The 14,123-nt window shown below is 38.6% G+C and overlaps 1 protein-coding gene across 1 annotated transcript in view; it reads right to left on the bottom strand.

Moving 5' to 3' along the window:
• The window catches only part of GRIK1 (glutamate ionotropic receptor kainate type subunit 1), a 130,410-nt gene that overhangs the window by 51,540 nt on the left and 64,747 nt on the right, over positions 1-14,123 (bottom strand). The window contains exon 11 of the mRNA XM_081819155.1: positions 7,271-7,277. Coding sequence (XP_081675281.1) covers positions 7,271-7,277 — 7 coding nt within the window. The remainder of the gene's footprint in view (positions 1-7,270; positions 7,278-14,123) is intronic.

Consider the following 14,123-nt stretch of genomic DNA (forward strand, 5'->3'; position numbering starts at 1 on the left):
TTTTTTTTTTTTTTAAAGATTTTATTTATTTTTTAGAGAGCGAGCGAGAGAGAAACAGCATGAGAGGGGAGAGGGTCAGAGGGAGAAGCAGGCTCCCCGCTGAGCGGGGAGCCCGATGTGGGACTCGATCCCAGGACCCTGGGATCATGACCTGAGCCGAAGGCAGACGCTTAACCATCTGAGCCACCCAGGCGCCCAAGTAGCAAGACTTTTGTGGTTCTGGGAAAATTACTTCATCTTATGGGGCTTCCATGTTTGCTTCTATACACGAAGATGTTCAGTGGAACAATCTCTGAGAGTCCACCGTTCTATTCCTTCCTCTATCTGGTTTGGAAATTTGCCCCAGCTCCCCGCATGTGCTTACACAAGTATCTCCTGCCTGAGTGCAGAGTCCAGCAGTGTTAGGAACCCACTCTGGACCTCTCTGAAAACTAAAGCCACACTTTTGAAAGTTAAACCAGATAAATGGTCAATCTAAGAAGGAATGTTCAGCCCATTTCTCTAAAGAATCCATTAGAATGTCATGCTTAGAAATCCTAACATGGAATAAGTCCCTTCCTTTCTTTCTGTCCTTACTCTGCCACTCAGCTCCAGGATACTTGCTGAACTCATTTTTTTGAGAGATATACCACTCTCTTGTTCATCAAGCAAATAAACTTAGCTTTAAAAATTATCTTGTAGGGCGCCTGGGTGGCTCAGATGGTTAAGCGTCTGCCTTCGGCTCAGGTCATGATCCCAGGGTCCTGGGATCGAGTCCCTCATTGGGCTCCCTGCTCAGCGGGGAGCCTGCTTCTCCCTCTGCCTCTCTCTCTGTCTCTTATGAACAAATAAATAAAATCTTTAAAAAAAAATTATCTTGTATTTTAGCTCTGGGGGTCTTTTATTATTCTGTGACAGGTTCACATGCTATAAATCCCAAGTGCTCATCTTCCTACAACTTCTTAACTAACCCTTTTGCAGCAATACCTACCAGAGCAGAGAAGCGAGTAGGACTTGCCTAAAGCAATATCATGATATTTTGGCAGAACTGCTGAGTAAGTCCTTGAGTTTTGTTTTCCTAACATTACATTAAGCAATACTTTTTCAACCCAAATACTTTGCAACATTTATTTCCTCGGGACCAGAATTCTGGGGTTTAGATTCACTCAGCCTCGCAAGAACTTTCAGTCAAGTGAAGAAAAGAGTCAAATAAATCCAGTGGCATTTCATGAAACTGCCTTAAAACCACAAAAGACTTAATTAGACTATGGTTATTTGACTTAATCGTGTTTTAAAACAATATTCACAAATTGTGGGTGAGAAAAAAAATCGCTTGGTGCCATACTTCAAAGATGTCACCTTCAAAACTGCTTTAAGGGGCAAACAGCATACATTACTCTGCCTAATGTAGAATAATTAAGTTGGAATGGTAAAAGTCAATTGTTTTGATGCCATTACAGTTCAGTTGAATCACGTTAATTAGAATAGGTTGGGTTTGTTCTCATTTAGATCAGCTTCCAGTCTCTCTCTTGGTATGGAGCAAAATTTACTATTAGCCATCACTGAATAAAACGTTTTAAAATAAGAAAAACCAATTATAAAAGATGGGCTTTCCAGATCTCTAATTAGCAAACTACACTGAAAGTATATTAATGAAAGTGCACCTATGGTTTAATTTTTAATAATCTTATTACTGCTGCATTAAAAATACATAAAACACCTTTCTGAGACAGGAACGCAGCAACATGGCAGTGATGGAGGTGTTGCTGTCCCTTAGCAGTGAGAATGCAGTAAGTGAACTTGGTTCTGTGCAGTGTGAAGCCTCCTCCTACAATAACACAGCTGCTGAACGTCTGTTTCTTTGTCGTCTGACATTTGTGACATCGGCAAGGTACTCTTTAAGTTCTTCCAGATTGTACCCCCAGGCAAGTTTGAGCAACTGATACCGAATATGACTGATTTTGTGTAAAAGGCATTACACAATCAAATAGTTAATAAAAAATGCTATTAAAAAGTGTGTGCCAGGTACTGCCACTCTCACCTCCGCTTGGCTTCTACTCACCCACCACCCTTGTGCAGTTACCCTGGGGCAAGAGCCTTACAAACACTCCTGGACAGACCTGTTGCCGGAAGCTGCTTGCAAAGGGGTCACACTCCAATTACTAAGACAGGCTGCTTATTTCCATTTAATGTAAATTCACTGAGCCTAAGGAATAAAAGATCATCTTACATCTGTCATCCATATTTTGCTTCTTATTAAAAACATTACAGATAGGCAGAGGCTTGGAGTGTGGCATCAGACTCACATATTTCCCCCTGTATCCTTAACATCCTTCAAACCACTTCAGAGGAGTCTCCAGAGACTGGTATTGGATAGTCCAGTGTTGGAGAATTTGCAGCAGTTTACTTATTTTAGAATATATCTATTTAAAATCTGTTTCTTCTCTATTGCTTCATGATCATTTGCATTTGCAATTCTTCCTTATTGAATGATGGCTTTTGGCTTGATTCCCATGTATTCATTAACCCCCTAGCTCCAGCTTATCACATTTACCCTCTCTGGAAGGCTTGGGGTAGGCTAGTATCCTAGCGTCATCTTGATAATTTCGAATTGCCCTTCAGATTTCATCTTTGATGTTCCTTCCTCCAAGAAGCCCTAAATCTTAAAGACCAGGTTAGGTGTTCTTCCTAAGTTTCCCATAGTGTTCTGTAATTTTCCCTATGAATATATGTATTACTCTGTATTGGATTAATTGCTTCCTTGTCTGCCTCTCCTATCTAACTGTCGATTCATTGAGGACAGGGTATTAGTGCTTCAAATAACTTGTAATAAGTGTTCTTACTGTACCTCTTGTGAGACTGTCAGTTAAACATACTGAACAGAAATTTCTTCAGTGGAGGCAGTTTTGGTATATAACAAAGCAGCATGGACTTTGGCATTCCAGAGCCCCAGAGTCAAATCCTCTCTGCACTTTACCAGTTGGACAAGTTGATCAAACCAACTGAGTTCCATTTTCCTCACTTATCAAATGGCAATACAAAAATCTACCTTGCAGGAATGTTATGAGGATGAGAGCTAAAATATTTTTCATATCTAAGCATCAGAGGATTGGCTGGAGAAGGTCATGGTTCTTTTTACTTCTTAGAGATTTCCATTAAGTGCAGAGGTTGAATTCAATCTCTGTCCTTGGAGATGCCATGTTGTTTGTGAAGAGGTGTGTATGAAGTATGTGTAAAGCATTTGATGTGAGGAAGTTACTTGCCAGTTAATTTAGGGTGTGTCCGCCTGCAAGCATGCTGGCTTGGATGTGGATAGGGGCTCCAACAATACTGAGTAGTCCAGTGGATAAAAGCAAGCATCATCTCTATGGTTTTCAAGGGTTGGGTATTAACTGAGAGGTAGCAGGGACTTTTGTTCTGAATGGACTTTTTCTTGCAGCAAATCGCTAGGTGATCTCATGTAAGGTTTACAGCAGTTTTAATGGGAAGAGGGCATCACATGTGGAAGTGTTACAAGGCGCAGAATTGGAACTCAGTCAAGCAATTTGTTGAAAGAGATGGCTTGCTTCCACCACGGCCCTTCTTTAAACTCCCTTGAAATAGAGGACATGCTCTAGCCTTTGAGGGCAAGCACTTTGTCAGACTTGCTCCGAGAGATCATCACCTATTCTCATTCTCTTGGGAATAGTCTAGGCTTTTCTGAATTTAAATTTTACTTATGCTTTACTCTGAGGTCACAGGGTTGCTGGCAGTTACTTGGATCAGAAAAATCTTGAAACAAGAACCTCACTGCGTGATCCAGGCTCTGGGTGAGGGTTAGAAAGTGGCGATATTCTGGAGCAAGACACTGAAGTTAACATAAAACCAGGATGTGTTCACTTCCTTCTTTGGTCTTAGCATAAGTTAGTTAAATGGTATGAAAGTTAGCACATCATTTAAAATTCCGAGTATTTGCTCTTGGCACCACACGACTATAGGCTTTGTGTACACTGAGGAAATCCAATTATAAATGGATTTAGTCAATGATGTGGCTTCCTGAAATTTTAAAAATAGAAAGCCAGCTTTCAAGTTGATAGAGGATAAAATTCTAACCTCCCAATGGCTCAAAATAGAAATTAATAGGAATAAATAAAAAACATCACTTCTGAATCAAGATAAAGCTTTGCTCAGTACCTGCTGAGAGAAACCAGGGATGACCTGTGGATTTTCAGTTTCTGCCTCAGAACAATCAAATGTGATACCTGACAAAAATCCTGTCATGTAACTAGGAACTTCACATAAAAACAACTTTTCAAGCATTGGGCATAGGTGAGGGGGCGGTGAAGGGGATATAAAACCTGCTACTGTTTGTTTCATTCTCAATTTAAAATGTGAAGGGGGCAAATTATGTATTTACGTAATCTAAAACTAAAGAGCCAAATACGCTAATTTCTCAGTTCACAGGTGTAAGGAACCTTCTTGCTATAACCAGGTAGGCTGACCAGTCAGTCTTGATTTGCCCTGGATTGGGATTGTCTGGGTTTTAAAATTGAACTCTTATATCCTGGGGATACCCTTGGTCTCTGGCAAACTGAGGGTTGGTCACCCTAATTCCAGGACAATTCCAACATTGAATGGTTCTTTTTCCCAATAAGTAGCTTCATGGTATTAGTCAAGGCATTCTAATTTCTTTCTTTCTTTCTTTCTTTCTTTCTTTCTTTCTTTCTTTCTTTCTTTCTTTTTTTTCTTTCTTTCTTTCTTTCTTTCTTCCTTCCTTCCTTTTTTAATTTGCATACATAACTCAACTAAGAAAGGTTTTTCCAGGTCATGTGTTTCAATATATTTTGTTCATTTTGAAAGCTTTTTTGAACTATAAAGACAGTTAAGAATTTTATATACTTAAGGTGTACAACTTGATTTGATATATGTAACGTAAGGTGTCCTAATTTATGAATCAGTAAAATACAGTGTCCTACAATATAGCTGAAACATTCACTCTGTGTACTTGTCATCAAGTTTCACAAGACTATAGTCTGGAGATCTCGGGAAGATTAATTCCTAAAATTAGTAGGCAAATCAAATATATGTAAATCAAATTCAATGTGAAATATTCTAAGAATATTTCCTGTTCAAAGAATCTTATAGTGAACCTTTCTTAAAAGTGAGTAATTGTGTTATTAACATTAACAATCGGAGGGGGAGACGAACCATGAGAGATGATGGACTCTGAGAAACAAACTGACGGTTCTAGAGGGGAGGTGGGTGGGGGATAGGTTAGCCTGGTGATGGGTATTAAAGAGGGCACGTTCTGCATGGAACACTGGGTGTTATACGCAAACAATGAATCATGGAATACTACATCAAAAACTAATGATGTAATGCATGGTGACTAACATAACGTAATAAAATTAAAAAACAACAATAAAGGAATTTCGGAACTGGAAAAAGGAAAAAAAAAGTGGGTAATTGTGGGGCACCTGGGTGGCTCAGTTGTTAAGTGTCTGCCTTCAGCTCAGGTCATGATCCTGGGGTCCTGGGATCAAGCCCCGCATCGGGGGTCCTGCTCTGCGGGAAGCCTGCTTCTCCCTCTCCCACTCCCCCTGCTTGTGCTCGCTCTCTCCCTCTCTCTTTCTCTCTCACTCTCTCTCTCTCAAAAAATAAATAAAATCTTTAAAAAAAAGTGAGTGATTTTTCTCATATTTGGTCTTGAAAAACTGAATTGTTATACTGGTTTTGTTTAAGTTGGGAGAGCTCTATGCTGGAGTGCATGATTTAGAATAAAATTGATGTGATTGAAATCAGTCTCCCTCCTCCTACCTGTGGCGGTTTTGGCTGGTGCCATACTCATTCCCCCTTTATCAGTCTAGTGTACTTGCTACAGGGAGTGTTGGCTGCCGTTGGCCTACGGGAGCCTGCTAGCTTGGAGATGCCTGAGGGCTATGCCCCAAACTCCCAGGGGGGTGGTAGCCTAGCCAATGAATGAGTAATATTGGGGTGTGTTAGCCTCCTAGAGGGCACATGCATGCTGGGGTGAAAAACACATTCCAAAGTCTGCTGGTGGGATAAGGCTGAGGCTAGATTTCTCCTAGTTCCTTTCTCTGCCCTGCTGAACTTGCCTCATTTCACCGTTGGCTTCTCCTGAGAGCACTCTCTCAATAAATAAACTTGCACAAGAGTCTACATCTTAGGCTAAGCATCTATGGATCCTGACCTGTACTATATATTATGATATATTAATACATAATTTACTAAAACCTTATTTCAAACTGGCACCTTTGCTACTGTTTATTTGGCTCACATGTTAATAATGATAATATCTTCAAGACAACATGGAAACTTTCCATAATATCATAGAGGGTAGAAAGATGGGAACCAGAATATTGACTGCATATTACATTACATGTCATCTCATTTAATCATGATTAAAACCCTTCAAGGCCGGTGGTTTTATCTCCTTTCTTTATTGATAGAAAACTGAGTCTCAGAGAGGTCAAGTAAGATTATTAATTAATGGGGAAGCCAAATTTAATTTAGTAGTCTCATTCCAAAGATTTTGTCATTTTTATTTGTTTTTGTCATTTTACCCTCCTGCCATCTTTTACTTCTCTTTCCTTTTATTGTCAATTCCTCAATTTTTCATCCTAATCTAAAAATGACGAAAATACCTTTATTTCACCAATACCCAATAATTTTATCAATAGTCAAAGTGAAAACTGTTGGGCTTGAGCTTTCCATAAGCTATAATTAATTTTAGAAGTTCAAATCTAAAAAACAAAAAATAGAATGAATAAAAAGCATTTGTATAATTTTGTGGATAGATTTGACCCTACATAAGTCAACATATTATGCCCTAGCTTCTGAAATAGGAATTCTATCAAGATAAATATCTGCAGAATAATTGTCTAATGCTTAGGTAAACTTTCACAGAGAGAATTTTATATATTGTCCTTATTTCCAAAATGTTTTGCTAGCAAATCTTGTTGATAAAATATGAGGGCTGTGAGAGTAATTGCAATTATTCACTAGATGTGTTCTTTGTATAAAGATGCTCTGGTTCCATTTCTAATAATAGTAAGATGAAAAGAAAGTGTGTTAACTCGTTGAATGGAGCAAACTTAGCTGAGGTTCAAAATTAGGTCAACAGTTTGTCACATTTACAAATCTTCATTATTTCTTTAAAGCCAAGTCCCTTGCAGTTGTTGGAATTGTCTTTGAAAATATTTGATGGTGACCACACATACTCATCCTATACTGATCCAGAAAAATGTTTATTTTTCAATTCCTTTCTCAGAAGGACTTTAACCACAACTACTGCCATTCTCTGATTAGATACTTTTTTTGTGTCATAATCTTGACTAGATTATTTGAGTAAGTCTACATTACTTGGGTAATTAAATAATGTGGTTACCAGCCTGTTTGCCATTGGTTCAGAATATTTACTTTAAAGGAATATAGGATATTCAGAAAGGGAAAAGAATATGTCCTCCTTAAAAGACATTGCCTTTACTCTTATTTATCATGCCACATAAACTTTAAAGCCATCTTTATCATTGAATCAATTTAAAAAAGGAGTAAAAAAATCTCTAACATTTATACCCAAAAAGCCAGCTCAAGTCATTAGTGTCAAAACCTGACCTTCCACGGCAAATCTTAGGATCATTGACTTACATAAAAGCCAACAATAGCATTTTCAACCTTTTCTCTGAGTATTCCTTCATAAGCTGCACACAAAGTGAGTCAGCATTCAGATATTATTTCCAAGCTATAATTAGCTCGATGTTCAAATGACTGCTTTGTAATTTCAATAATGTAGACAACTAAAGCTCTGGCTGTGGGCTGAACTTGCTGGTTGGCCCACATAGGACCAAGAAGGAAAGGTTAGAAGGATGGAGAAGAGGCTTGTGCTCCTCCTCTGCAACCCCACATTTTCCCCTCATATGCCCAACTCCCCTGCTGTTCTGAAAATTAGGGAAAAAGAAAGGCTTGATCCAGGCCTTTCTTCTTTTCTTCCTACTCCTTCCTATTCCTCAGCATGAGTTCATTGCTGCTCTGTGTTGCTCTGTTAGATCTTCACTTAGATCTGACATCTTGAGGGCAAGAGGCCATACTTATTTTGGCTAATTTCTCTTTTAGTATCCTCCATATTGCGAACACAGATGAAAGGTTCTTAGGAATAATGGTACAGTAGAAAGCATGAATATACCTCTCACATCCTTGGTTAGTGATGAATTATACCATACACAGAGGATTGAGGATGGGCAACATAATTAACTTCATCTTTTTACCTAAAATGCAATCTTTATCAAACTGGATTAAAAGTCACCTGTTTCTGGAGATTAAATGTGGGAAATAACAGCTTGTTTTGTTTGTTTGTAGCAATTTCTTCAGGTGCACACTACATTTTGGCTTACAGAATTGCTCCTAATCATTAACACAGTGTAGAATGTCCTTTGTGAACTGGCCTCTGCTCACCACCTACCATTTTATCTCCTACCATAATTCATCCTCAGCCACCAACTAGTCTCCAAATATGGAATGCCTTTCCCCACCATGCTGCCTCCCACACTCTAACTCACTCTTTAAAGTGTAGGCCAACCTTCATTTTCTCTGGGAAGGCTTTTAAAGCAACTCAGATAAGAACACTGTTGCCCTTGTGACCCCAACTGTATCTTAAATATACTTAGAGCTTACAAGTCAGCCCAGAGGAAGACACATATTTGTCTTCATGTTTATCTTCACTTATGAATCTACTTTCTTTGAAATCAGGGGCCACATCTCACCTGTCTGATGGGCACAGTTCTTGTCACAGTTCCCAGCACATAGTATATCTTGCTCAATACTGATTGCAGAATAAATGTTTCAGAGTAACCTTGGTAAATAATATGCATGAGTATTTGTTCCTTCATTAAACAGTTCTACTCTGGAAGAATTTTCACATCTGGGTGATGTGGCTAACACTCAATTTCTTCCTTGTTATAAGGAATCCTGACTGATCATCCAAACTCTCACCTGAAGATCTTGCTTTCTAGCTTACTAAAAAAGCAGAAGCAACAGGTTCCCACCACCCCATCCACCCACCTCATTACCAGCATGTCTGTCTGTATTCTCCCATTTCCCTCCTATTACTAGGATGCACTATCCGTGCTCGGACCTGGTGGGTGCACCAGACTCTCTCACCTACACAGGGATGTTGCTTCTGCAGTTTCCCTCCCTTGCATTATCGATTTGTCCCTCTCTGCCTGATCATTCCAATCAGCAGACAGATGTGCTACAAAATATCTCACTTTGAAAAACACTCTCTGAGGGGCGCCTGGGTGGCTCAGTTGGTTAAACGACTGCCTTTGGCTCAGGTCATGATCCTGGAGTCCTGGGATCGAGTCCCGAATCAGGCTCCCTGCTCGGCAGGGAGTCTGCTTCTCCCTCTGACTCTCCTCCCTCTCATGCTCTCTGTCTCTCATTCTCTCTCTCAATAAATAAATAAAATCTTTAAAAAAAAAAAAAAGAAAAACACTCTCTGAGTCTCATGTCAGATATACTGGACATTTTCACAAATGCTATTTTCTTTCATTCTCACTCTTGTGTGAAGTAGGAACTACTAGCCTCATTTTATGACATGAGGGTGTGACATACACAGAGCTGGTAAAAACAAGGCTTGGATTCAGACCCGTATTTTCTGACTCTGAAGAAGCACTTGGCAGAGAAAACGACCGATTGTATCAGAATAGTATCCAAAGAACACACACCCAGTGCATGAGCACCCAGAAGGTCCTCTCCCATCTGTTTGTGATGCTCAGAGACTGCTACGCCTACTCCTTGATCTCCGTTTTCCCAATTGAAATATGAGGGAATTGGGAAATTTACCATATTACATGAAACTTTAACAAGCTACCCTTCTACAGTGCCATTTAAGGAGTAAAAAGTAATTCTACCAGATAGGCGAGGTTGCTGAAAACTGAACTTCAGAGAAGTTATGTGTTACTATATTTGCAGTCTAGATGTTTCAATTCTTTAGTATACCATACTAAAGTGCAAATGAGAGGAATAGGAAGTATAGTGGACACAGTCATATTTTGCATCAAAGAAGTGTGAATACCCACTGGCCAAAGAGAGCCAGATGCAGTAAAACCCTTGGTCATTTCATTCTTCAGGGCAGAGGAAAACTCTGGGTCACTGGCATCTGTGACTTTTCAGGCTGTCATGCACTCAGAGGACTCTGAGGAATCTTGCTGATTAACCACAAGGTTATTAAACATATTTATTAATTAAATAATAAATAAAAGCACATACATAAAGAAGCATTGTCAAGTGTTTTGGGGCAGGCTAATTGCATAGTACTAGGTAGAGATTAAAGCTTTATCTAGTAATCTTAAAATTCTGGAATCTTAGATAGGCAGTGGAGTACAGAGATGGAGACCGTCGACTCAACAGTCTAAGAGTATAGCTGGGTTGTGTTCTAGCTCGTAACCTCGGACCAGTTATCCAACCTTGCTAAGCCTCCGTTTCCTTATGTAAAGTGGAAGTAAGACTTCCTGAGGTCAAGTGAAAAGTAGTTGATCAGCTTTCCTTCCACTTGTTAGAATACTTATTGTAAGGACACAGACTCATAGAATTTCAAGGTCTCTGAGACTGTTGATGTGACTTGCTTAGTCACATTGCTCAGAAGTAATAGGACCAAATGACACTGGTCTTCTTTTTAAAAATTTTTTTTTTTTTTAAGATTTTATTTATTTGCGAGAGAGAGAATGAGAAACAGAGAGCATGAGAGGGAGGAGGGTCAGAGGGAGAAGCAGACTCCCTGTTGAGCAGGGAGCCTGATGTGGGATTCTATCCCGGGACTCCAGGATCATGACCTGAGCCGAAGGCAGTCGCTTAACCAACTGAGCCCGACACTGGTCTTTTTCTTGAATTCAAGACTCAAGTATATATGAGTGTGAGTGTGTGCACACATACGTGTATTAGAAGCATACCACCTTAACACATTATGAGAAAGGCTTAACGAAAAGTTGTTATATATATGTACTCATATACAATAATAAGCTTTCCTTCTTTGAATGGATTGGTTTGCCCCCATGTCATGGAAAGTAATTCACTTGCTGATCCAAACACAAAAATATAACAAAGGAAAATAGTGCTCCTGACTTTTGATTATCCATGTTAAAAAAAATCTGAATTTAAATTTTATTGTCAGAACCTTCTAGCTTTAAACTATGGCTACTTTAGACTGACTGCTGAGTTGTAGGTGTCAATACTTGCCAGGCCTGAACACAACTGGAAATTGTCTCCTCTTCTTTTATTTGTATTTTAAATAGAATTTTTATTAGAAGGGCAATGTTTGACAATTCTCTCTCTATTTTTGTTAATTGATTCATATACTCTGGTCATAATTTTATTGATTCATATCAATGTTTAGCACCATCAATTTTTTTATGCATTGGTGAGCTCACTATTTCTAGTCTGGGAATTCTGAAGAATAATCAAATATGCTAAATGAATCACCAAGCACATTTTCAATACGAGCCTTTGGCAAGGAGTCTCTCTTTTTGCCCTGCGTGCCTGAAGAATGGGTTCCATTAACAATACAGTATTGTAAAAATAAATGCTGCATATTGAATTGGCTATTGAGTCACACTGCAGGAGTTTTACAGCCAGAAGAGGGGTTATTCCAAAACTTACTGCTCAGATTGAAAAAAATCAGAGTTATGGGAGGCAAATATTTTAAGAGGGAAAAACATGAGAATTGATTCTGTGTTTTTGTAGGAGGCTCCTTGTTAACTCTCTGGTACTTCCTCAGGTCTTGCATCATGTTAACTATGTAAACTATTATCTTAACTATTTGTATTATGTCAATTATGTATTTATTATGTATTTATGCATAATAATTATATATTAACTATGTCAGCTATCTTATCCATTGATTTTTTTTTTTAAGATTTTATTCATTTATTTGAGAGAGAGAATGAGATAGAGAGAGCATGAGAGGGGGGAGGGTCAGAGGGAGAAGCAGACTCCCCGCTGAGCAGGGAGCCCGATGTGGGACTCAATCCCAGGACTCCAGGATCATGACCTGAGCTGAAGGCAGTCGCTTAACCAACTGAGCCACCCAGGCGCCCCCTTATCCATTGATTATTAATTCCTTGATGGCAGGAAATGTTTTACTTCTCTTTGAATTCTACCACTTGCATTTGATAAATACTCAAAATATTTGTAGAAGGTATGATTGAATAAAGTAGCAATTCTAAAAGTTGCTCACTTAAGTATTGGGAGAAAGGTAGAGGGAAGGTAGCAAGATCTGGGAATTAGGATCTTCTTCCCACTTGCCATGATACCCATGAAAGGCTACAGGATTACATTGAGGAACAAACAACTGTGCCCTACCCCATTCTCCTGACCACTTTCCCTCTTCTCCAAAGAGCTGGACAAATAGACTATACAACATGCATATCAAAGAAGTGAGATCATTTGACTTCCTTAAGGCCATGGTGCCTATGGTGGTAAGATTGGAAGAGCAGAGAGATTTAGTTTATTTTCACCCCCCCAAATCAGCTTTTATACCTTAATCCAACTCTAAAGAGATGTTTCTTTGAATTTTGAAGGTTTTCCAGGTTTAGAAGTTCCCTATTGGCCTATGATTGTGTAGGAAAGGAATTATGCCTTTAAGTATTTGACTCCTTAATTACAGTCATTCATTTAGTGAACTTTCATTTTGCTAACACTTTCTCACGGAATTACTAAGAGTAAGATCAAGAGAGAAAGTTAACTTGGGGGTTGGGGGGGAATGGTGTTGAGAAAAGAGAACAGAGAAAGAATTTTATAGATTTCAAAAATTAGTCTACACTTTGTCTCCTGAATAGAAGAGTTAACAAGGGCAATTCATTGTGGTGTTATTTCACTTGTTTAATTAAAGGAGGTTCACTCTGTATCTATTGTATGAACACAGCCTTGATGGTCTAACTGTACAATTACTGTCTTACTCAGGTCCCCAGAATGTGATACAATGACACATCTCTGAAATTCACCCTCCATCTAAGCAACGTGAGCTCCACCTAGTCACCCACAATTTTAAGCCAGTTCTCAGAAAAGCTATTTAAAAACAAATCTGAAGTATGCATAATAATGGTGATGAAAACAAACATTAAGCAAAGGAAGAAATGATAAACATAAACTTTAGACCACATAACTTCCTTGGATGTAAGCTATTTCAGGAACTGAAATGATGCATTTATCATATTCTCATCTGTTCAATATATAATTATTTTAACTATTATGTGTGTTGTTTATAACCCATTATCTTGCAATAACAGCTTGCATGGATCACTGCATAATTTAAAAATATAATGGCTTTTCTTGCCAGTATTTGATTTCTAACTCAAAATCTGCTGACTTTAACCATATCTATTCCATGCACTTTGAGTAAACGAGTTTTTATTTCCTAAGGATTTATCTTAGAATACGCACTTGGATTTTTTTTTTTTTTTTCATAAACTAGTTTCCTTTGGTCCTGGTTCATGTGGTGGCTCATTTTCTGAAATGGAATGGATTGGCTCTGTACTTGCAAATCAACTAAATGGGCAGGAACACAAATCTGAGACCCAAGGGGTGTAAAGGGGGTGGGAATAGGGCACTTGTCTAATTATTTAGATAATGTGATCAATAGAACCTGGAAATCAAGTCCTTCGGTCTTGAGTTACTCAAATTACTCTGGTCATTAAGGAGGGCACATGATGTAATGAGCACTGGGTATTATATAAGACTGATGAATCACTGAACTCTACCTCTGAAACCAAAAATACATTATATATTAGTTAATTAAATTTAAATTGAAAAAGTATAAAAAAATAAAAAAATTAGGGGAACCTGGGTGGCTCAGTCGTTAAGCGTCTGCCTTCGGCTCAGGTCATGATCCCAGCGTCCTGAGGTCGAGCCCCGCATCGGGCTCTCTGCTCCGCGGGAAGCCTGCTTCTCCCTCTCCCACTCCCCCTGCTTGTGTTCCCTCTCTTCGCTATATCTCACTGTCAAATAAATAAAATCTTAAAAAAAAATAAAAATAATAAATAAATAAATAAATAAAAATAAAAAAATTACTCTGGTCATATAAATTATTGTCTTTGTTGTGTAGATACTTATTATAGCTAATCAATATGTTCCATGTCTATCAAGATAAAAAT

Source organism: Leptonychotes weddellii, chromosome 1, assembly GCF_054177405.1.
Source record: "Leptonychotes weddellii isolate Sample4059 chromosome 1, ASM5417740v2, whole genome shotgun sequence".
In the NCBI taxonomy this organism is placed as follows: Eukaryota; Metazoa; Chordata; class Mammalia; order Carnivora; family Phocidae; genus Leptonychotes; species Leptonychotes weddellii.